General features: G+C 35.4%; 1 protein-coding gene across 1 annotated transcript; it reads left to right on the forward strand.

The window, feature by feature from the left end:
• The first annotated feature begins 1,972 nt into the window (after window positions 1–1,972).
• Window positions 1,973–22,847, forward strand: MrgBP (MRG/MORF4L binding protein). Its single transcript, XM_089648893.1, has 6 exons — window positions 1,973–2,394; window positions 8,580–8,819; window positions 10,699–10,788; window positions 15,560–15,691; window positions 17,146–17,298; window positions 20,110–22,847. Exons 1-6 carry the CDS (start codon window positions 2,280–2,282, stop codon window positions 20,244–20,246), a joined length of 867 nt encoding a protein of 288 aa, XP_089505019.1. The 5' UTR covers window positions 1,973–2,279; the 3' UTR covers window positions 20,247–22,847.
• The last annotated feature ends 2,347 nt before the right edge of the window (window positions 22,848–25,194 follow it).

Consider the following 25,194-nt stretch of genomic DNA (forward strand, 5'->3'; position numbering starts at 1 on the left):
ATATTGTTTTTGGTCTATAATGCTAAATTTTTCTAAGTATATAAATCAATGAATTGCCCAACTTCCTTCATTGCTCACTTATCCTTCAACATACTATATGGCATCCAAATTTTCACATAGACTCCAAATAATGCTAGTTTTACTTTCCCATAGGTGTACTGTTTTGTAATGTAAAAAGATTAGATACTTTGAGTATATATTATAGGCCTAGTACGAATCTGTTCGAAAGTTGAACATAGGGCCTACTACAAGTATTTTACTGTCCAAAATTAATTATATTTGCAGGAATTAGAATGTGGTTGCCACACCAAACAGTCTTTATTGAGGCTTTGGAATCGACTTTATGATATTGGCCATATAGTAATCTAACCAAATGAAATCACGGTGCAAGAATTGTATGAAACTAAAGATGAAAATTAGCTATCGGCTGCTCGGCAATATTCGGAAATGCTCGGCCGTGACGACACAAAAAAAATCTGAGTGGAGAACCAATTTCAAATAAAGCGCCGAAACACTTCACTTCGGGTATGCTCGGATATGTTGGCCACGCCCCCTGTCGACTAGTCGCTGTGCATATAGCGACTCCCTCTGTGCTGTCACCAGTCACCGGCGCTGTTTCTTGTTGAACTTCAACGATGTCGTTGAATGGCGACGCGCGACGTGAATAAATATATGATTCCTCCCAGGAATTCAATCTAAAAAATGTTGTGCAATGTGCATCCGGCTTAGATATTCGATTAAATCTTATATTGCGCAATTCTTCACAACAATTCTCGACAGTTTTGCAAAACGTACCTACTGAGTGTGATTGTAAATTAATTTCAACAAAGTTTTATGGCGTTACTAGTTAAAATAGTTTCATAACTGATTTACGACATCAATTTATATTTTTATTGAACGACTAATAAATGTTAATGGCAATCGTGTGTTGTTAATAAATAAATTAATAATTTAGATTTGTCTGGTAATCAAAAGCATGTTTTGAAATTTTAGAACACGATGCTCTCTCTCTGGTTTCAATCCTGGGATTGTTTTGCAGCAATTTTATCTAATCTCCTCTTCCATTCTTCCCTGTCTTGTGCGGCTCTTTTGACTTCTGCATATGATGAGCAGCGCACGTCCACCAGCAGGTCCTCCAGGTACTCTCGGCGTGGGCATCCCCTAGAGTTGGTCCCCTCGGTCATACCCTCTATTATGACATGCAAGAGGCCTTCTTGTCGTATAACATGGCCGATCCATCTTGCACGCCTTTCAGACAAGGTCCTGAGCAGGTGCCTTCCTCCTTCGATTCTTTGGAGAACCTCCTCATTTGTAACATGGTCTCTCCAGGAAATTCCTAACAGTCTTCTATAGGACCACATCTCAAAAGCCTCTACACGATGCTAAGGTGCAGATAACATTGAAATGTATCTGTTGAACTTTTTCAGTTCGACCATCACATACCAGAATTTTTTTTTGTTCTAATATTTATTTGGCAATCCTATTAGTAAGTCCTTGAAATGCGAACTCTTGCGTTGGCCATAATTATTGGTTGAAGCTGGCCGGCGGCATGTCTGCATCGATTTTTGCAATTAAAAAAACATCGTCAAAATCATATTTTATTTTATTTTCTAAAGTTCTTACACAAATTATAAATGAAACGGCCACAAGTCTAGAAGACTAACTTTGTCACATTATTAAATATAAGCAAAAACGAGAAAAGTTTCTTCAGTAGAAGATTTTACGCTTCGAAACGTTTTTACCGGCCTACTACATTATTTAAAAAAAAAAAATGTTCTGTTGAAGTAAAGGCCAATATATGTTTTTTCAAAAATGTTGGTTCGTAAAGTAATTATTTGTATAAAAAAATTTAAAAAAAACGGCCGGTACTAACCGGCTTATATTAAATTTTGTATGCTGGCCACACCAGTAGCTGCCGTTTCTCTATGGATAATTTGACATTTCATTCATAGAAAAAACAATCGCATTTTGCTCCGATCGCATGGTCCGTAATTTATTGTGTTGTGAGCGGTGTTTCTTTATTTTTAATAGTTTTGCGTGTTTTCCACTGTTTTTATGAAGATAAAATCACGGGAAACTAAATAAACTAAGCGTTAAACTCAAATAACCGCTCCTTACAGCGTTAATTAAAACCTACAGGTGATAAAAATAACAGATTTTTTCGACCGCGGCTGCGCCTATGTAAACAAACAAAGAGGCAACGGATCTTGTTATTTATTCTTACTCAAATGGTTACATTACTTTAATCCTCTGTGCTTTGATATTTGTAAAGAGTGTAAATGATAATGCCTCCGTTTGAGGATCAAGAGGGGGATGGGACAAGTGGGGAATTCGAGTGGACAGTCGATAATGAATGTCAACTTTTCATGGCGATGGCAGACACCAAACCAGCTGGTAAGATCATTATATTATGTTCGCTGACAGGTGTTTCGTTATATATACAAACATATCATAGGCTTAAAAAACCATCCTTCAGAATACTGTGAACTATTGATAAAATATAACAAACCAAAAGACTTACCCTCAATAAGTAAACAACGGGTCTAGTCTTGGCAGCTATATATATAATTCAAAACAAGAAATAATTTCTCAATTGAGTTGGGCAGTTTCGTTAAAAAAAAAAAACTATATTTATAAATGAAACCTTTTGATTCACCTTCATTACTATAAAAGGAGGGTAAACTTCGGTTTATGGGCGAAATTCCTAAAAAATAAAACTAGTTATTTTTATACTAACTTTGGGCCGGGGAATCCGAATCTGGAAGAATTAGGTTGCGGCAAGCAATATTAACTGAATTACACGACTTTAAAATTTCGACGCACAAACAATTTAACTGGCCATTTTGAACGCTTTCTGACAATAAAACTTGGGAAATTTTTGATTTTAGCATTTTAATTTTTAATTACGTAAAATGAAAATTTTGTCCGTTATCACTGCTGAGATCGCTGATGAAAACGAAGTCCAAATATTTCAATTTTTAATTCATTCAATTAAAAGTTTCTGATTTTTTGTTTTTTTTAGTCACATAAAAAACAATAAACACATTCTTATGTAGGAACTACAATAAACCAACTAGGCAAACGACTAACAACAATAAATGTAATGTTAAATAGCGCACACCCATAACCAAATCGCGGGATATTATAATTTTAGGATTTTAAGAGCTGAAAGTATTTAAAAAAATAATATTTTATTCACGATAGTCAACATAAATAATAAGCTCACGGCAAGTAAGACCTTCCGAAAGAAAAAAAAAACTTTCTAAAGTAAGTAAACTTTAAAAATTACATTTATCAAATGTAGGTAACGAAACAATAAAAAAAACAAATTTTCAACTGAAAATTGAACTTTAATAATTTTACGCATCACTCGGGATTTGTTTTTAAGGAATACCGCACACAGTCTCAACTGCTCCCAACCATCTGGAGCCAGTGAGACTATGGAATCCCCAATTGGGGTATATTAGTATATTGTGAGGCTGAAGGTAGTGTGGAGGGGAAGGAGATGGAGAGGAAAAAGAGAGGAAGGAGGATGAAGGAGAAGAGAGATGGTATGTGAGTATCTATTCAGATCTGATCACCAAACACGGCTAAAGCCATTTCAATTCTTATGGTGGTCTTTACACCATATCTTCCTCTCTGGAACATGCCGCAAATAGACTATATGTTATTTTAAATGAATAATTTGTGAAATAACATAAATGAATCAAATAAAATTTACTTGCGCACTCCGGGATTTGAATCCGCGACCTCCGGATTTCTAGTCAAGAGTACCCCTAGACCACGGAGGCCGTAATACGTACGATGTAAGAATATTTCACATCACGCATGCACCGACAACCGATAGTAGTATATTAGCGGTAGGTACCTTTGTACTTGTGCATTGTTTTCAAACTTCCAAAATATTGGATGATTTATATAGAGCAGTTTTTGTGAAAAATCAACTCAAGGACTCTGTTTGTATATTTCAAAGTAATACTTTAAATCAACTACTAACTAAGATAAAAGTAAAGTATTTGAAATCTTAAAACACCTGTATATAAAATTTACCACTAATTGGCTAATTGAACAAAAAATACCCCAAACTTATTTTATTTATTAATCTTAAGTTAGCTCACATCTTCGTGTGTGCTAATAGTTTTATAAACATATAAACATGTACATTGTTTGGCAAACATAATCTTTCTTTAAATATTTCAATAAAGTCACAAAAAAGAAACATTAATAATTGAGATAGACATATTTTCTCAATTCATTTTTGAACTTATTAATATTTTCTATCACAGCAATTTCCTTCGGGATTTTGTTATAGAGTTGAACGGCCTGGTACATCAGAGATTTTTGGGTGCTTGTTTTTTTTCTTGTTGGCAATCTAATTTGCTTAGAATTTCACGTCCCATGTCCGTGTATCTCGTTATTGTAATTTATTTTTCTTTTCAGTTCCTTAGACATCATCCCTATGTTAATTTTATGTATAAAAATAAGTACATTCAAATACACAGTTTGCTTCACCGTCAAAATATTCAGCTCCTTTAACATGTCTCTTATCCGTGTGTATATGTTGCGCTTAAGTATTATTCGCATTGCTTTATTTTGCAGTATTTGCATTTTTTTCATTTTCTCTTTATTGCAGAGAAAAAGAATACTTGAACAGTAATTAAAGTGTGGTGATATAATTGTATTGTATATTATCTGGCATGTTTCTTTATTTACTTTGTTTCTGATTCTACCAAGAAATGATATTTTTTTTGCAATTTTTTTAATTGTATAGTCTGCATTTTTTGAGAAGTTCAATTTTGAGTCTATAATAACACCTAGATATTTAATTTCTTCCACTTTTTTTATGATTTCTCCATTTATAGAAACCTTTGGTTCCTCATGCGTATTTGTTCTGCCTATATGCATGTATTTTGTCTTATTTACATTTAGTTTTAATTTATTTAGTTTGAGCCATTTTGACAATGTTTCTAAGTCACTATTTATCTTTTTGATTGCTTTCTCATAATTATCTTATGGGAGCCGAATTGTTCAATCTCCAGACGATATGTTCAATATCCAAAATAATCATTCATCATTTTCATGCCATGTTCAACGTCCACCTTTAAAGTCATAATATGGGCATATTATATCTTCAATCTTCGAAAAATGATCTTTAATAATTTCCTGTTACACATATGTAGGTATTAAACGAAATGACCAAAATCGAGAATTTTTTAGAATTTGCCTGTAAAAACAAAAAAAAACGTCTCCTGTAAAATTTGCTAAATGGTCTATTGAACATACAAGAACTAAGGCAGCGAGCTATATAGCTGCTACTCACAACTTACATCACTGGAGCATTTGAAACTGTTCGAACCATAATTAAAAGATACAGCGCTGTACGGACTGCACATATATCTTTCTTTTTTCTTTAGTGAGGCGAAACAAGATAGACTTCTGTAGTTCGTAATGCGCTAACCCTTTTTAAATCCGTATATATTCAAGGGTATCAGGTATCGGGCAGTCATAAACTTACCCGGTACCCACTTCTACTGCAATAACTGCATAATCATGATAACTACTGATAACCAATAACTAGACAACTAGCCAGTAGAAACTGTAGCCGGCGCAGACAAATAACTATAAAGCGAAATAACTGTTTTATAACCAAATATGATTTAAGATTTTCACGGCCAAAAGTATTTTTGTTATTTGTTTTTGGGGTGTTATGCCGTGTTGCGCTAACTCCTTCTTTAGCCAACGTTTCGGACAGCATTGCAGTGTCCATCATCAGGGCAGATGTGTTATCGTTTATATGTTTTATAACCAGTCATTTAGATGCTAATAACTTGTTGGTTACGTTATTGAAATTCTGGCCAGGTACCAAATGTTTAAGACTCTGCAGAAAGAAGAAATGCGCTGCAAACCATTACCTTTCTTTCTGTGCAGGATCTTACAGCACTCGGTTTATGTCGATTCAGGTAATTATTTGCACTGCACTTTTAGGCACAGATTATGAAAATTACACTTTGTTTCAACAATTACTACAAGAAACAACTATTCACACGCACAAAATACATTATTAGGTTCTTTGTTTGGGTTACTATGGTAATTTATACGTGTTATACAGGGTGTATCGGCACGTACCCGACATACTTTAACCAGCTATTCCTTGGCACATTAGGAGTAAAAAATGTTATGGGCACTTTGCTGTCCGGTAGCATTTTTTTTTCAATTAAAAACAAAAAAATTAAAAATTTCCACACTACATCACTGTCATTGGCATTGCTTTTCGTGTTCAACAGCTGTTATAAGCAAGTATGTCGAAAAGCATCTTCGCTCTTTCGCACACACTAAATAATAATAGTTAAAAATGAGACGAATGGTGCCGTGCCATTTCGTTGTGATTGTAAAAGTGCGCCAATATAGGTACACACGTACAGTATTCAACGGAATTCGAATAAAATATTGCCAGATGGGTTTTCAAACTTTGACAAAGGATAAAACAGTGGTGACATGTGGTGACATGTGGTGAAAATATGAATAGTAAATTTTTTATTAAAAAAAAACGTTACCGGACAGCAAAGTGCACATAAGATTTTTTACTCCAAATATGCTAAGGAATAGCTGGTTAAAGTTTGTCGGGTACATTCTGATACACCCTGTATAAATGGCGGCAAAGGGATCGTTTTATGAGGTTAATTTTGAACTTTGAATAACAATGGAATTAAAATGCATCTTTTACCATCTCTCCCGACATAAATAGTTGTACTTGTAGTAATTAACTTAAAACTAAGTGTAATTTCCATAACCTGTGCCTATGAAAAGTGCAGCGGTTAGGGAAATATTTACCCTTTTCTTTGCATATTTTGAAAAAAATTATCAATTTTTTTAACCCTAGATAACTAAACTGTTTTCATTGTTTCATTGTAACTACACTTTCGTCGAGTGGACTACGCAATAAAACACTAGAAATAAATCAAAAATATTTAATTAAGATAGGAACTTGTTACATGGCACAAAAGTAAGGTTTATAATGAACAAATTAATATCAAAATATCAGTCTACACAGTGACCACACATGACAACATTATGTGGACCACAAATAGCCTTTCTACATCTGGTGCAACGGTGTTTGGTCATCCTCCGGGCCTTGGATGGACACAGGTAGCTAATTTTACGCACGTTTGACGTAGATGGAACCGGAGCTTCTATTGTAGTAGATTCGCCAACATTAACAATAAATATAAGAATATATGAATGTACGTACCTTAAAAATAAAAATTGTAAAAATAACTTTCAAACGACTTTTGCGGACGACGAGATGGTCATAGGGCACGTCCTAGTATGCGTGTGGCCGCAATCGCGTCACGTGCTGCACTGTTTACTCAAATTAGGAAGGTAATGAAAGAGTCAAGGTCGGGGAGCGGGGGGAAGTAGGTGATTTAGAATTTCGCCGAGTAGCGCGTCGTCGCCTCGACGAGCGATTAGTTATCTAGGGTTAAACAAAATATCTATTAAAATATTATTTTCCATTTTCGGTTACTGAAATAGTTGTTTCTCATTGTTTTCTAACTGATACAAAGTGTTTTTAAAATAAAATGTTCCTAACTGTTAGGAAGCTTTGTAGAGGCACACACAGATGGCAGTGCGTATAGCTTGCGGGGAAGTCTGCAAGATGGAGCCATTGGCCAGTTGTCGCCAGGGCCAGTGCGAAGGCTCTCAGAGAATCTCACCGGCCCAGATTCCAATTAGCAAGCTTCTAGTTAGGTCAACTAACGAGTCACCAATATAATACGCGGAGTATTAATAAATCGCTGATTAATATTAAAGAACCTATTATTTATAAAACTCCTTCCAAGATGACAACTTTTCTGTACATTTACCCAAATGAAATTGAGCCATAACTGAGCCGTGACCGTACATCCTGTTTTAAATGCGTACTCCCTGTTTTTCGGTACTCTGTTCAGTTGTCCCAACGGGATGTCAATTTTCAGAAAGCGGCACATGCTACAAAAACCAAAAGATTGTCTCTAGTGTCAGACAGTGTATCATTGTAAGGATAAAATAATAGAAAGATGCTAACACAACTGTTTTCTGCTGTGTATTTGTATTTTATGATTGTACAAACCATCTTCTTTGCACTATGTGTTTGTAAAAATAAATATTAAAAAAAAAAAATTTTCCTTGAACCTCTCCCGAACACCCCTCCTCTGACAAAAATCTGTTTTCTGGGTAAAAATATTTGGTCACGTTACCCATAGAATGGATTTTTCACATGTGATACATTTTAAGCTCTGCCAGGCTAGCAATATCATCATCACGGTGCTACATCCTCGGGTGGGATTTGGTCTTTTCCACAAAAGCTCTCTATTGGCTGCATTAGCTGTCCCTCGCCATTCGCCTCCAATCCTCAGACCTTCCCGTCGTGGTCTAATCCTCTTCCACACACCTCTTCCTTAGTCTGCTTCTGGATGGCTTCCACTGGGGCACTCGTTCGTAACTTTTGGCATCCTATATCGGGCAATAAGGCCGAGTACATTTATACCATTCCGTTACTTTCCGTGTTCCGATCTCTTATTATTTCCGTGTGTTTCCAGGTATAAACAAGCACTTCCACATGCTGGAGATAGTGGAGAAGTTCTCCGTGATGCAGGGCCGGGATGTTCTTCCCACTGTTATCTGGCGCCACTTGGACACGCTCTACGACATGCGGATGTGCGACGAAATAGAAGGAATCCCGTTCCCCAATGAGATAAGAGAGTTTGTACTGCCCGATTCAGAGTTTGGCGAGCTGATGAAGGCCAAGAAGACACCGCCCGTTGTCGAGGAAGTAGAAGGTAAGTGTTCAGTTCTCAGAGAATTACTGTCTGTTACCGAAAGTGCAAGTACAGTTTTTATTAATTGAAAGACTGCTCAGAATGCTGACGGCAGTTCCAGAGGGAAGATCTTCAGTGGGCTGCCCCAGACAAAATTGTGGAAAGCAACTCCATAGGCTAAGCGAGGAGAGGCTGGACTTAAAATCGACAGAGTCACTGAAGTAGCATAGGAGGCGCTGCATTGAAGCTATGAGTCCCCGACCCAAATAGTACAAGGGAAAGAGATTCTCTCCTGGAACAACCTCCAGAATTGCTTACAACGACCCTGCATTTGGCTGCCCATGGCCCGGTGGACATATTCTCTCTATTCCAAAATACTATCTAAATTAAGACTGCATTTAAGATTGGTTCATTTAACTGGTGTCGAAGGATAACCTGCAGGAGCTGCTTATGTAGAGTACTTTCACGCGCACGTGTTTCAAAGTAAGTCAGTAAGTCGTCCAGCACTATGGATTACAACTAAGAGCTTTACGAGGGTGGCCCATTACAATTGGGAATTTGTTTTCCAGATTTAAAGATTTCAATTTAACCCTTCAGTACATTCATCACATTTGTTCAGTTTGCAATGTTTTCTGTGTATTTCAAATGCGCTATATGCATCTTATTTTTTTTTCCGTTAAAAAAAAAATACTGTTCCAGAAACCAATTAAAATTATATTTCCGGTGTATGTATTTAAAACAAACATGACTATTTCTATAAAATAAAGTTTTAATATCAAATGTGAAAAATATTGTCAAAAACGATAACCACATTAAAACTGTAACTTCACTTTTATCTTGTACAAATAATAAATAATTTTTAAAGTTAAACGATTTAAAGATTGTTACAATAGCGCCGCGAAATATGAATTATTCGTTTTGGCTATTTTTAGGATTTTATTAATGGATTCCAGTATAAATATTTGAGGCAAACTGAAAAGAATTATTATTTCTCTTTCTAACATCAAAAAAATTATGTATTTTCGCATGATAGAAAAAAAGATAAAAATACTTTTCTAAAATATGGACGCCCGGTCATATATGACCCTCAAATGCTGGAGGAGTTAATACAATAATCCATACTGTGAAATTGTTCTGTGGGATTTCTACTGCCAAATAACATAATATGTATATCTTTAATTGGCTTTTTCTTCAATTATACATTACATCATATGGTTTCATTTTCTGATTTGAAGAATTACTTTCAGTGACCTATTTGCTTTTGATAAGGTCGTGGGTTAATAATAATTTCTCTATCGATTCTTAATGATATAACGAGACTGAATGCTGTAGAAATGAGATCCCTGAGGCGTATGTGTGATAAAACCATGTATGATCCTGTGAGAAATGTGGAGATCCGCAAAGAGTGCAAGGCTGATGTAAGCGTAATGAGTAAGATTAAGAAAGGGACGCTTAGATGGTTTGGGCATGTAGAGTGAATGAGCGAAGAAAGGAGTGTAAGGAGAACATATAACGCAAATGGTAGCAGGAGTCGGGGACGCCCGAGGAAGACATGGCACGATAAAGTGAATCAGATACTTGAGTCAGGCAATGTCAAGAGTGCCAAGACCGAGTTGTTTGGCGGTCCGTCCTCTGCCTATCCCTGCGGTGAAACGGCGTGATGGTTAGTTAGTTTGTTAGCTTAACTTAAAAACTACTGCCCGTTTGACTAGCTGACGCAGTAAAAACTCTCAAATGGTGGATTCTGGTGGTATGAAACATTTACGCAGCTTCTGTAATTTCTAGATCGTCATAACTACAATGAAACACAGGTTGAACACAAGTGCATTAATTTGTAAAAGCGCACCTGTTTACTTCTGTCAAAAACCTTTGATTATAATATTTTGATCTTCTTTTCCAGAAAGACCGCCCAGTCCTCCCAGATCTGTGAGTTCGACTCCCCGTTCCATGTCCCGAGGAGTTGAATTACTATTGAATACTACTCCTAAAGGTAATTGGTGCTTATTTTATTGTTTGTAGCTTGTTGCAATTATGTCAATTTGTGCATGGATAATTAATTGTATGCAAGAATTGAAAGTTTTGGGATTGGTATAGTGATGATGCGGTGCAATTTTTAACGCTATGGATGATCTACAGTTTCTCGTGTCTAGAATGAATGTAGTATGAGTGCAGAATGATTTAATGATCAATGTAAGTGAGTCTAAAGTCAAGGTATTTGAAAGAGATAGTTCGAAAACACTGGAATATAGTTGTGTTTGATTAATTCTTGGAGCAAGTGGATTAGTTTGTGTATTTGAGAGATGGAACGGCCGATAAGGAGATATTGAAAGAAGGGAAACTCTATTAATGGAGGACTGAACCCGGCATCTGTTTTTCCTCTTTCATATAATTAGTGATGAATTCCCTGGTGAAAGACCACCTCATCTCCTTTCCCTACCCGCTCCTTTCAGCCTAAAAACACACCCCTATTGGGGATGCCATAGTCTCACTGGCTTCAGACAGTTCGGAGTGGACTCTTGTGCGGTAATCACATAAAAACTAATACAGTAGAACCTCGTTAATTCGAAATCCACCGGACATCAAAAATCAAATTTCGAATTAACGAATTCCCATGTAATTCGAAATTTTATGAAGAAAAAAAAAAAAAAACGCCGAAAATCGATTTTCTCGGCCGCCTCTTCAAATCCAGGTGGAATTTTAGTTGTAAATTCGTATTAATACCAATTATTTCTTTATTTTCGCGGCCGATTTCCGTAGCGGCGGGCCCTTTAAATTCAGATATTCGCAATAAATTCGTAGAAATGCTATATGTTTACGCGAAAATCGAGATTTCGCTGCCGATTTCGGTCGCGGCCTACCCTTTAAATTGAGATATTCGTAAAAATACGATATATTTCCGCGTAAATCTAGATTTCGCGGTAATTTTCCGTCGCGGCCGGCCCTTTATTTCAAATATCCGCATTTAAATTGGTAAAAATACGACATATTTCCGCGTAAAACGAGAATTCGCGGCCATATTCCGTCGCGGCCGGCTCTTTAAATTCAAATATTCGAAATAAATTCGTAAATATACGATACATTTACGCGTAAATCGAAATTTCGCGGCCGAGTTTCGTCGCAGCCGACCCTTTAAATTCAGATATTTGGTGTAAACTCGTAAAACTACGACATGTTTCCGCGTAAAACGTATTTTCTCGGCCCTTCAAACTCGGATATTCGAAATAAATTTGAAAAAGTATGACATTCCAGTGTAAATCGATTCAGATTTACAAGATAATAATACTAATTAGGACGATGTATAACCAGGTAAAAATACATTTTTCGGCGTTTTACCGCCACGGCTGACTTTTAGATTCAGATTTACGAAATATTATGATTTATTTTCGCAAAAATCAAATTTTTTCGAATTACACGAACAAATTTTCGTGCGCGGACAAAAATAAATTTCGAATTACGAATTAACGAATTTCGAATTAAAAAAATTTATGTATGAAAAAATTTTACTGCGGAAATTTTTTTGGCGAAAATTTCGAATTACGCGTTTTTTCGAATTATCGGGGTTCGAATTAACGGGGTTCTACTGTATTACACTTCTAAATTCCCTAAATGGTTCGATTCTGAACTAATTAATCTAACGTACGATAAAAAAATTGCCCACAAACGTTTTAAAATAAATAGAACGCTAGATAATTATATCACATTCTCCATTCTGCTTAAAGATTGTACTAGGAAATCGAAAGTATGTTTCAAGAAATACACCAACAATGTTGAATATTATATTTTAACAAATATTAATAAATTTTGGAATTACGCTAACTCCTTTCGGAAAAATAACTCTAACTTTCCCGGTACAATGTTTTACGGGAAAAAAGTGGGTCATGACAAAAACGATATTGTAAATTTATTTGCAGATTTCTTCAAGAGTGTATATGTTGAAGACAATGACAACATATTATCTGATAAACCCTAATTTACCGAAAGCTCACTTAACTTGCATAACATCCATGTGGTAGTAAATGATGTTGTGACTTTTATCAAACAGCTGGATATCAGGTCGAATTCGGTGCCAGATATGATTCCCTCAATATTACTTAAAAACTGTATTCACGTTCTAGCTCTTCATATTACTATAATTTCCAATTTATCCTTATCTACAGGTTGTTTTCCTGAAATTTGGAAAAGTAGCTTTATAACACCTATTTTTAAAAAAGGAGATACATAAATGTCAAATTGGATATTATAGACCCATATGTATTATGTCATCACTACCTAAACTTTTAGAAAAGATTATATTAAATAAAATCATGCATCAAATTAAACCAATTATATCAACATTTCAACATGGTTTTATGCCAGACAGATCTACGTCATCTAACTTATTGCTTTACGAAAATTTTATTTCTAATGCACTGTCCAAGGGTCTTCAAGCTGATACAATTTATACTGACTTTAGCAAAGCCTTTGATACTGTTTCTTATCGCATTTTAATGGAAAAATTAGAACACTTGGGAATAAGCGGCAACTTTCTCGAATGGCTTAGAAGTTACTTATCATACAGAAAATGATATCTGTAAAAATTACCTCCACAACTTCTTACACTTTTTTGCCTTAAGTGGGGTCCCTCAAGGTTCCCACCTAGGACCAATTCTTTTCCTACTATTTATTTATGACATTTCACTAATTTTCGATAATATTCACTTTCTTCTATTCGTCGGCGATCTAAAGATGTTTAAATCGATCGGTAATTCTTCTGATTGTTTAACTCTACAAATGAAGTTAAATAAACTTTATGAATGGTGCATCGTAAACAAATTACATCTTAATATCAACAAATGCCAAACGATCAGTTTCCATAGATCTAAAACCCCGAGCAGACGTGTTTTAACCGCTCCAGTTTCTTTAATCCTTTCAGAAGGTTTCCCTTGTTAAGAGATCGCTGAAAAATGTTCAGCATCCGTGTTTTATATAGTGCTTACCTTCTTATTTCACGAAATGCGCGTAACTTCTACCGTTTGCCGGAATTTGCAATTATTATAGCATTTTAAACTGATTAAATTTTGAAAGTGAACCTAGAACAAAGATTCTCAGTGCAGTCGAAGATTTTATACCTGACTCAAGTGTCAAGTGGTGTCGGGATTTACGGGACCTTTTCAACCGAGGATGTCTGCCTGGAGGACAGATAAGCCATATTTTGTTTAAAGTTTTTGTTTTTATTTTCTGTTTTTGTTTATGTATTAACACATAAACTTCACTTTGACTTTGGTTTAAGATTTTGCTTATGATAGCCCGCGATAAGCGAGCCCTAAGGGTCTGAGACAGAGGTGTGAAATCGTCGGATCACGACAATAGAAAGAATTTTATTTTTTTTATTTTTTTTGCTGGATTTTATTTAGGTATTGGAGCCAGGAAGGAGTCTGAAAGGGTCGAGAGGATGCACTAGGTGGCATGAAAGGCTGGGAGGTGACTGGAGAGACTAGGGTAGACTAGGATGAGGTGATTTTGCACAGCGGTGCTGCCAAGGTCTGTTATCTATGTGAGGATGTTGTGTCGGCGCTCTTTATTGGCAGCAGACACATGTCAGCGCTATATTAGCGGCGGACACATGCCTGAGCGGATGACGAGCCTCGTGCTGGCACAGTTGGTGGACGGGGTAGTCTCTCTCCCTGCAGCAGCTGGTACAGTTCCTTCGCTACCTAGGACTCTTGCAGCAGAGTCTCCATCTTCTGTCTTTGTCGAGCGTCACAGCGGTGCTGCCAAGGTTTGTTGTCTATGTGAGGATGTTGTGTCGGCGCTCTTTATTGGCAGCAGACACATGTCAGCGCTATATTGGCGGCAGACACATGCCTGAACGGCTGACGAACCTCGTGCTGGCACAGTTGGTCTAAATAACAAATGTAGATCCTAGGAAATAAATTGTACAGCGCCCTTGAGGTGATTTTTCACAAAAACGGCGCTCTACAAATTATCCAATTATTATTATTATTTATTATTCGACTACTCAATTAACAATGCCAACCTAAAAAGAGTCTTTGTATTCAATGACCTTGGAGTTATCTTTGACTCCAAATTACACTTCTTGAATCACATTAATAGCATTACCAGTAAGGGATTACAAATGCTTGTATTTATTCTCAGAATCGCTAAAGACTTTAATAACATAAAAACTATAAAATTACTATACACATCTCTGGTTAGAAGTCAGGTTGAATACAATTCAACCATTTGGTGTCCTCATTTTCACTGTCATTTAGAGAATTTCTTCCGGAAGGTTTTTATATATATATATATGATACATGTAAATTATATTTATGAAAAGTAGAGAAAAGTCGATGTTTTGTAATCAAGTTCTAAAAAAATATTTTCCGGCGCTTACATTACTAATGCTGGTTAAACCTTATAAGATCAAAATAATGTACTACAGAATTGTATATCTTGATAAGGCCTAAAGAAAAGTCTGCGATGGTATATGTCCATCTCCTAACGATAACCCCCAGCAACGTCGGGTACACTTCTTTACAAATGTATTTAAAAACGCATTAACAATTTTGTAATGTTTTAAATATTTATAAATTGAATTGAATTGACACCAGCAAAAAAGCTAAATTCAGAAGTTAAAACAAGTGCACCAATCTTCAATCATCTCTCCAAATGATAAAGGATACGGAGTTAGCTTATTTTTATTATGAAAATTAGATTTAGAATTATCTTATTCTCTCAGAGTAATTACGACATAAACTTTTTATATTTAAATTTACTTTCAGTTTCAAAAAAGGAATTGCCAGAAAAACCTGCCAAGGAGAGGAAAGAGAGCGAATCATCTGTTAGTTCCACTAGGCCGCAGACCCCCATAGTTGATACACCCACCTCCAGTAAAACATCAGAAAAAGAAATTGGTAAATATAATTATGTACTAACCCTAGGAATGCCAGCGAACTCATTGCACTTGCACCTTTAAAAATGCTCCTGGCATACTAACTTAAATTATATTCCTTTGGCAAGGAAATAATGTATATTTATATAATTTTGGCTTCTTGTTTCGTCACTTGCAAACATAGATTTTTTATCTGTGAAAAAGTGCGTTGCAAATTCTGTTTCATAATTTTTTCTATTTATTTACAGGAATGCCTCATATGACTAATTTTTATTGTGAAGAATGCTTATTTAGCTGGAAAATATAATAAAACTCAATATTTTCGTGTTTCTTCATTACATACAGGGTTTTCCAATAAGAGGTGTTATTTTGATATTCAAAGAAACTTTTCCCGTAAAAGATCAATGGTTTCGTTTGCTTGTGTGGCACGTAGCGCCGTCTTGTTGAAAGTAAACGTTGTCCAGATTGATACCATCTAATTCCGGCTATAAAAAATCATTAATCATCTCTCGATAGCACAATCCATTCACCGTTACTGTTGCTCCAGCCTCATTTTCGAAAAAGTAAGGTCCAATGACTCCGCCGGACCATAAACCGCACCAAACAGTCACACGTTGAGGATAGAGAGGCTTTTCAACAATAACTCTTAGGTTTTCCGAGCCCCAGATGCGTCAATTTTGCTTGTTGATGAAGCCACCGAGGTGGAAATGGGCCTCATCACTCAAGATGATTTGCATTTGATTCACTCAATGAATTTTAATAATTTCAATGCGTTGTTGAAGCGTGTATCGTTCCATTTTTATTAATGGAGTAGTTTCTACTTGTCAAATGTCAAAAAATGACAGCTTCAAAAGTAACATCTACCGAAATAGCGGGCTATTCAAAATAACACCTCTTATTGGAAAACCTTTTTTTTTTTTTATAACATTAGAGAAAAAATACGTTTCAGAAAGTAGCTAACCTGGGAAAACTAAACTACGTAGGCAGGGCAAGACTTGGGCACAAGGGCGCTGTGTTAGGTATTATCAGCACCTTGCCTCCTTGGCTCTTTGGTAAGTTGGCGCCCGGAGCGGACTGCTCCAATTGCGCCTGTACAGGGCCAGCTCTATTAATAGGATAGATATGTACGATTTTTATAAATATTTATGTAAACACATTATCTGGTATGATGGTACAAGTTACAAAAAATCATTTTGCAAAGAAACATCTAAGTTATTATGAATATAGTGTCAGCCGGCACTTGGCGTGCCACTCGGTATTTTAGCTGACACACTAAGTATTAATTTACATGTGTTGTAAAAAGGGAAAATATTCATTGATGGGAACATCCTCACTAACAAAGATCCAATTGGGACGCTTGGAGTAAGTCCTAATACCGGGTCAAGTATCGTAAGTAAGTAAGATAAGATATAAGTAAGATAGATGTGTGGTCGTGCTGAAATAAGGTTAGGTTGTTGATAGATTTTCTGTTTTCAGTAAAATCAGACCCCCGCAGGGACTCAAAGGACTCCAACGCCAGCAGCAAGGAGGGGGGCTCTGTGAAGGGAGGGACCACATCAGGCAGCAGCGGCAACAAGACCCCCAGTAAGGAGTACAAGGGGAACAAGGCCAACAGAGCCAGCATTGCAGGTCTGTTATGTTCTTTTTTTTGCAGCTCTAGAGCCTACTCGGAATAATAACAGAGCTAGATACAGGGTGCGAAAAACAGACGAAAGGCTATTAAAAAAAAACGGCGCAACTTACAGATATGGGGTTTAGTTTATTCGGTACATCATGCCATTTTATGCATCAATTCCTGAAGATGACATAAGAAAGATGATGGCCTCCAGCAACGATACTTTGATGCAGGCGATTTCTGTGAAGTTTTTGGCACATCTTGACGGGTATAGTGGCGATTTCCTCCCGATTTCGATTCTTGAGTTCTTGCAAGGTGTGAGGCCGATGTTTAAAACATTTTCCTTCTGGTAGCCCCACAGGAAGAAGTCGCAAATTGCAGCTGGAATGCCCGCTAAGTGGCAACAAAAGAACGGCCAATTTCAAGAAATGTGTGGACCAAACCATGGTAACGATTGAAAACAGCAAGGCCCTTCCGACACAATGAGGCCCCTCCCAGGTTCCTACCCCCACCACACTGGATGTACCGGCCCTTCAAAACTGCACTGTCTGTTTTGCTGCACCCTGTATATGAGGCTATAATAGAGCCTAGCAGCCTCCAAACACGCTACAGTGAATCTCTCTTGCGTATAATTTTATAAATATATATCCAAGGGACATTGTGAGCGTTGAAAACACTTTGTCATCGATTATTGGTTTGTTCAGTAGGTAACATCCTTTCATTACCATGAGGAATAATAAATAAAGGTCAAGAATAAAACCCAGAACTTTCTATCAAAAGTAAAGAACATAAAATTTATTGTAAAAATCAGGATTATAATGGAATCTTTGTAGAACATGAGACTCTCGGGAATTTATATTGACAAATCTTAAAAATAATTCTTAATCTGTCGTGGTTTTCGTCTCGAAGAGACTCAAAAGATTGCAAAAGTTAATATGTATCATTCAAATTATTATCTATCTATCCACAAGTGAAAAGATTAGATCTGATCAATGTCATAGTTTTAACCTAAGGGCGCCAGTCTTCCTCTAGTCATTGGAAAACAAAATTTTTGAAAAATTGAAAAACATTATTAAGCGACTAACAAGTCATGAATTTAAATAGGAAATATGTAAGTCTCACACATTCTGTTGAAAACCCCAACTCGGACACGAGGATCTCCTCTCACAGCACGATCCCCCGGCGGCACTTGTTTGAAGACTGAAGCCCGGGTTTGTCTTTGGAAACCTCTCCGTAAATTACGCGTGGCTAGAATTCTCGCAGTTCCATTTCTTGGTAGGTACTCTGTGACGGACGTAACATATCAGTTCGTTACAAGTAGACCAAATGTGGATTGATAGTTGTGGATTGGAAGATTTAATAAGTTTTCACTATTCAAAGAAAGTAATTTAGATAGTTATAAATATAAAATTATCTAAGATATACTTTTTCTTTTTTTTAATTCATTCCAAAGACTGGAATTGTTCATCAGTTTTCTGAAAATTTAGCCTGCATATGTTTGCGCTCGCAAAACTAGAAAGGTAGTCGACCGATATCGCTGAAAATATCAAACTTTGTTCTTATTTGTGCCAGGAGTGTTTAGAGAGAATGGTAGAATAAGTCGGGGACGCCCGAGGAATACTTCAATATCTCTGCACCCGAATGAGATACGGAGTCGAATTAAACTCAATGAAATGTAGTTTTTTAACAGTTACATTATGGTATACAGTAGTGAATGGTGGAAGAAGTTGGAGGCGCCCGAAAAAGACATTAGCAATAGCGAAGCATTGCAGGTCCACTAGTCCACTAGATTAGTTTCATTATAAGACATCAGCCAAATTTATGTTCTTGTATCTACCTATTTACTGTTTTGTTTGGAGAAGAGACTGTTTTCATACCATTTAAGTTATCATCCCGGTTTTTAAACATTTAATATGTCTAAATAGTATGAAACAAAGTCACTATCCGCTTCTGTCTGTGCGCTTAGTTCTTATAAACTCTACAACAGAGCAACAATTTCTTCCGGAAGCTTTATATATAAGGGTTTTCCAATAAGAGGTGTTATTTTATTTTAGAGGTGTTGTTGATGATCCTTTATAAGCCTTAAGACACAAATCTTCATGCAAAATACGGTGTAATGACGTTTGTGTAATTCCAAAGAACGACGAGGAATGGACAAACCTGGGTTTTCTTCAACTCTTTCGGCTACAGCAGCAATATTCTCGGCTGTTCTTGAGCGACGTGCACGGGTTTTATTCTTCACATCACTAAATTGTCCCAACAGCTCGAATTTTTCCACCAATTTCTGTATTGCGGTCCGACAAGGTGCTTCACGACGACCCAGAAATGTTCGAGTTTTACGAACCGTCTCTGCCAAATTTTCACCATTTTTATAGTGAATTTTAATAATTTCAATGCGTTGTTGAAGCGTGTATCGTTCCATTTTTATTAATAGCGTAGTTTCTACTTGTCAAATGTCAAAAAATGACAGCTTCAAAAGTAACATCTACCAAAATAACACCTCTTATTGGAAAACCCTATATAATACATTGATATTATATTTATTGAAAGTAGAGAAAAGTCGTGCTACGTCGGGTACACGTCAGCTAGTTACTTGTATTTTTATGCTAGTAAGGTAGGGCACAGAATAAATAGAGAAGGAAAAATAGAATCCAGAAATTCTTTTCAAATTCAAATTTGAGCCGCAAAAATGTGCCCATTTTCTCGAAGCCGACGTCAACAATATTTCTCACATGTGTACTGCATTAGATTCTAGCTTTGCACTCTCTCAATTTTATGATTCTTGCATTGTTTTTTTTTATTAATCTTGGTTTGAACATTCTCAGGATCGGAGAAATCGGAAGAATCCAGCAAGTCGTCGGAAGACCCTGGCTCCAACAAGCGGGGCACCCGGAGACCCTTGAGGGGCTCCCTGAAGCCGGAGGAGCAGCCCAAGCCCCCCGGACGGAGACGAAGGATTTAAATTAACAATAATTAGTACATATCTTCATTTCGACAATTGACACAAGTCAGACAATGATAATTTTCATTGTATCCTATTATTGGAGGTTACAGAATATCACTAAATTCAAGACTAATGTTTTATTTTTATTTTAACTATATTTTGTACATGATTTTTTTATGAACCACACTAGGAATTCACACATTGTGTCATTTAGTTTGATTGATTTAATAATTGAGTATAAACTTCATTATATAAACCTATTCTGTTGAAGGTTTCAGAACATCAAAATGTTCAAGAATGATTTAATTTTTTTATTTGGTTTTACCATACAGTGAAACTCTCTAAAAAGAATTTCCAACAGAACGGAGAATACAATATTTCTTAACTTGTGAACCTTACATATTATTATGTGAGTTTCACTACAAATAGCATATAATTCAGTCCAGAAACTTAATTGTAAACTGTGATATTATGAAGAATATGATTTTTATAGTTTTTTTTTCAGAAAATATTTTCAAAACTAATGCGCATATTGAAAGCGATACCGAAGTAATCAATACTATCCATGTATATGTTTTATACTTAATTTCATTGAAAATCTTTTTTCTGCTTTTAATTAAAAAAATTGAATAGGTTTTTTGATTACAAGGTAAAATTAATTATTTTATAATTATGGCAGTATTGATTTTCTGTGACAATATCTTATGTTATACGTATTGCAAAAGTGTCACGTTTCTACTCCATTGTAATGGATTTGGCATGTTTTTATTTTTATTTGTGACAGTGTATGTTTTTCCCAGTAAAGACTCATTAGCTTCGTCCACATTGCTTGAGGCTGGCATTCGAGGCAGTCTCAAGCAGTGTGGACGAAATTATTCAGATATCACAGCGATTCATTTTTGTATTTTATTACAAAGGGTTTTTGGAAATCCGACAAACAAACCAGGAATTTGCACAGACCTAGTGCTCAGTGCGAATTGCTAGGCATTACATGACTCCCAGATACGGAAACTCGGAGTTAAATCTTTTGACTCCCAAAATGAACAGTGCTAGTCTTTTATTTAACCGCTCCAGCTAATTTATTCTGTTTTGCGAACAAACAGTTTGTTTTGCTTATGGGAACAGCTCATATGGTTTCATAGAAATCGTTGTATCTCCCTTACTCTCATGGTGAGAAATATGATCTAAACAGTGTTAGAAAGAGAAAACTCCAAGCTTTGTATTCAAATCCAGAAGTTAACTGCAGAAGAATTAAAATTTACACCTCTATGTAACCAAATGTTCTAATAATACATTTGTCTAATATAATGTGTATTTTTCCGTTTTATTTTAATATTAGTTCAGTGATGAAAAAACATAAGATGAACCATTTTATTTTTTTTTAACGTTTTTTTAAAAAATAAAATATGAAGGTAAATTTCATCGCTTTCCAAAAACAGTTTTTAGTTTTTTCAGAAATATTTAATTTATTGAAAATCGGAAATACACACAAATTCTTCGACCTTCTGACAGAGTCTTAGGTTGCCTTTACACTCGTAAGTAAAATTTACGGCTTACGTATGTTACTATAATAAGTTACTTACAGGAGCGTTTACATATACATCAAACTTACGCTAATTAATGCCCACGGAAGTTGTTCAGATGTTTAACTTTGTAACTGCACACAGCGAGCGCTACACCCGTAATTTTATTTGCGGTAAGATGACTCCCTGTCAGCAACGATTTGCTGCTGTTAAATTTATGCGATTTCGACAATAATTATGGAAAGGCCAAAATAATGTTGGAATAGAATTTGGCTTGAGAGAAATTATTTTACACATGCTTTTGTTCCGTTAACAATGGAATTGAATGAAGTTCTTTAATTTTATCCGAATGACAGCAACCGACTTTGAATTAAAAAAATGTCATCTTACAAACAGAAACATTGAGGATTGAACCTATAATTAAAAAGAAGGATGCTCATTTTCATTTTCCACCTGAAAAAAATTATAACTATTTTTTTAAAATTGTTTTCGGGAGATAATAATGTACTTATCCACTTATCCCAATCAGATTTTAGTTTATATTAAAAATTCTACGAAAACCTGACTTTTAATTTTATGGCATCGCCGTATTTAGGTACCATTTCTTACGGTAAGCGTCTCAACTTATCAAATTGATTTCATAAGCTTTTAGAAGGCTGTAAGTTCGCACAGACGAGATTAAACCTATCAAAAAGTTACACCTCTTATGACTTCTTTAACTTGCTATAAATAACAGTTAGGGATTTACAGTGTTGTTTACATACATAATTTTTTCCATAAGTCACTTACATAAGTGACTTACGTGAAAAACTTACATGTGTAAAGACAGCCTCCGGAATATAACAGTCAGTTTTCTGGAGGCCTAAGGTCTAATAAAAATAGTTTTGTATGACATGTATTATGTCTATCCATGGAATATCCTTTGGAATACATACATAAATATACAATTCAATAGAGATTTATTTGGAATTTACCCATCAGAAGTTGGTCAGTTAGACTGCAAATGTTTTTGCTAAAATAATACTCGTTATTGGTGGTAAGAGTTTTATTTTGTAATACATAACTGGTGTATGAATAAATGTTATTGATTGAAAAAGCCTTTTTACTATATATTACAATTAACCTTTTTTTGTTATTTGTTTTTGGGGTGTTATGCCGTGTTACGCTAACTCCTTCTTTAGCCAACGTTTCGGACAATTTTACAGTGTCCATCTAAGTTACAGTTAGTTAGTTATGAGAAAAAAAATGATAATAAAACAATTATTATTATTATTATATTAACTACTCTCGGACTTACAAAATTAAAATCCCAAGGTGATTGGAAACATAATCTCCACCTAATAGGTGACGGACCGTAACCAAATTGATCAATGCGACGCAAGTGACATGAATACTTTAGTCAGTGGGGTAGCCACTGTATAGTCCTACCGGGCAGCTGCCAGGTCGCCTAGAGTGGAAGATACTAGTTGAAGATACTAGAAGCTACATGGTAGGTATCTTTATTTATTTTATTTATTTATTTAACGCCCAGAGGGCTTTTACATGGTTTGTAGTATAATTTTAATTTGACAGATATTTTGAAACATAAAAAATAAGAATAAAATTACATTTGATAAAAGCTATGCAACAAGTTATACAAACACAAGAAACAAAAACAGAAAATTACAGCTATTTGTAGGTTTACATGATGTGTTTAGGAGTATTGTTGAAATAAATGTTTTAAATGATCCACAAAACTTGCCAAGTTGGTATTGAATATGTCAACATCACCCAAGTAATGATTTCCCATGGTGTGAAGTCGTTGTATCGGAGAGTGGGCAATGTAGCTACGCTTATGTGTGCTGCTGTAGAATATTGTATTTTGTCGTGTTGTTACTGTGGGTGTATGTATGTTTATAAGTTGCAGGAGTTCACAACAGTCGAATTTAGAGTTAAGTATTTTGAATAAGAACGTTTAATCGTTTATTTTACGTCTATCTTCTAATGTATGTATTTTTAGAGTATTTAATAAGAAATTGTATTTTAAGTCTTCGACAGGGATATTTAATTTAAAATTTATAAAATGTAGAAATTTTTTTTGTATTCGCTCAATGTTGTTAATGTGAATTTTGTAAGATGGAGACCAAACTACTGAGTTATATTCAATTAGACTTCTTACTAGAGATACGTATAATAGTTTAATGGCTTGTAAAGAATTAAAGTTTTTAGTTGTTCTTAATACGAAGCCTAGTGTTTTCATACCTTTGTTCACAATTTGATGGATATGATTGGTGAAACTGGTGCCCTGGTTACGATCACTATTCATATCGAAATGTTGTTAGCAATGTTTAGTGGCCAGATCTGAATCTTCTTATTATCCTTCCCCTACCCAGTTGAGGCTATTGAACAGTAATAATAATTAAAAAATAATGTCACTGACAACCTCCGTGGCCCAATGATTAAGATACCTTGGTTACGAATCTAGAGGCTGACTGTCCAGAACCAATGGGACTATGGCATCCCCAATAGGGTATTTTTGTAATTATTGAAAAAAATTACGATAACATTTTTATTTTATATTTATGTTGACGGATAAACTTTCTATTTTGATTTAAAATGTGCCACTTTTGATTTGTCGCCAAAATGATACGTTCCTTTTTGTTTGTGAATTTGACATTATTGACATCATGTCGGTGACGGCCGTCTTACTAGCCTGTGCCATGTCATAATGACGTTGTAGCCAGTTTGAACTGTTTAAGAAGGAGCAGTTTAAGATCGTTTTTAAAATCAGTAATTATGAATGATAATATTGGTGACCATCACAATGATAATTCATCACATCTTTAAAAAGTTATATAAAGTCATGGAAAGTGATGAAACAAAAACTTTATTAACTGGGTTACGTAGGTTAGGTTAGGTTAAAAAAACAAAATTTTTCATCGTTTATAATGACTTTATATCACTTTTTAAAAGTGTGTTGAATTGTCACTGTGTTGAGTTATCATGGAACCGATAATATTATATGATTAAAATTTATTTTTATTTTATTAAAGGAAAAAGTGCATAGAGTAATAAGATTTACAATTTACAATGACAATATTTAATACTACTCTTCCAGAGAAGCATTAGCTTGTGGTTGGAAGAGGAGTGTACATTATATTATTGTAGATATACATATAGAATCAAGAGGTTAACTAACTTACAATTTTCTGTACAGTTTTAACGTAATCCATAGTGTGTTTAAATACCCTATCTGGGTAAGTTGTGAGTCTGAAGGGAACGGGAAAGGAAGGAGTAAGGTTTAGCTCCTCGCTATTCAAATCTGGTCACCAAACACGGCTGATGCCGTTTTAAGTAAAATTTTAATTCTGAATGATGGTCTTTCATCAAGGCGATACTAAAACAAAGCTAGCTTTTTAAAAAGCTGCTTCATTGATGCTAAAAATATCAATATCCGAATGACC

This window comes from Hesperophylax consimilis, chromosome 28 (genome assembly GCF_061612785.1).
Source record: "Hesperophylax consimilis isolate HC1 chromosome 28, BYU_Hcon_1.0, whole genome shotgun sequence".
Lineage (NCBI taxonomy): Eukaryota > Metazoa > Arthropoda > Insecta > Trichoptera > Limnephilidae > Hesperophylax > Hesperophylax consimilis.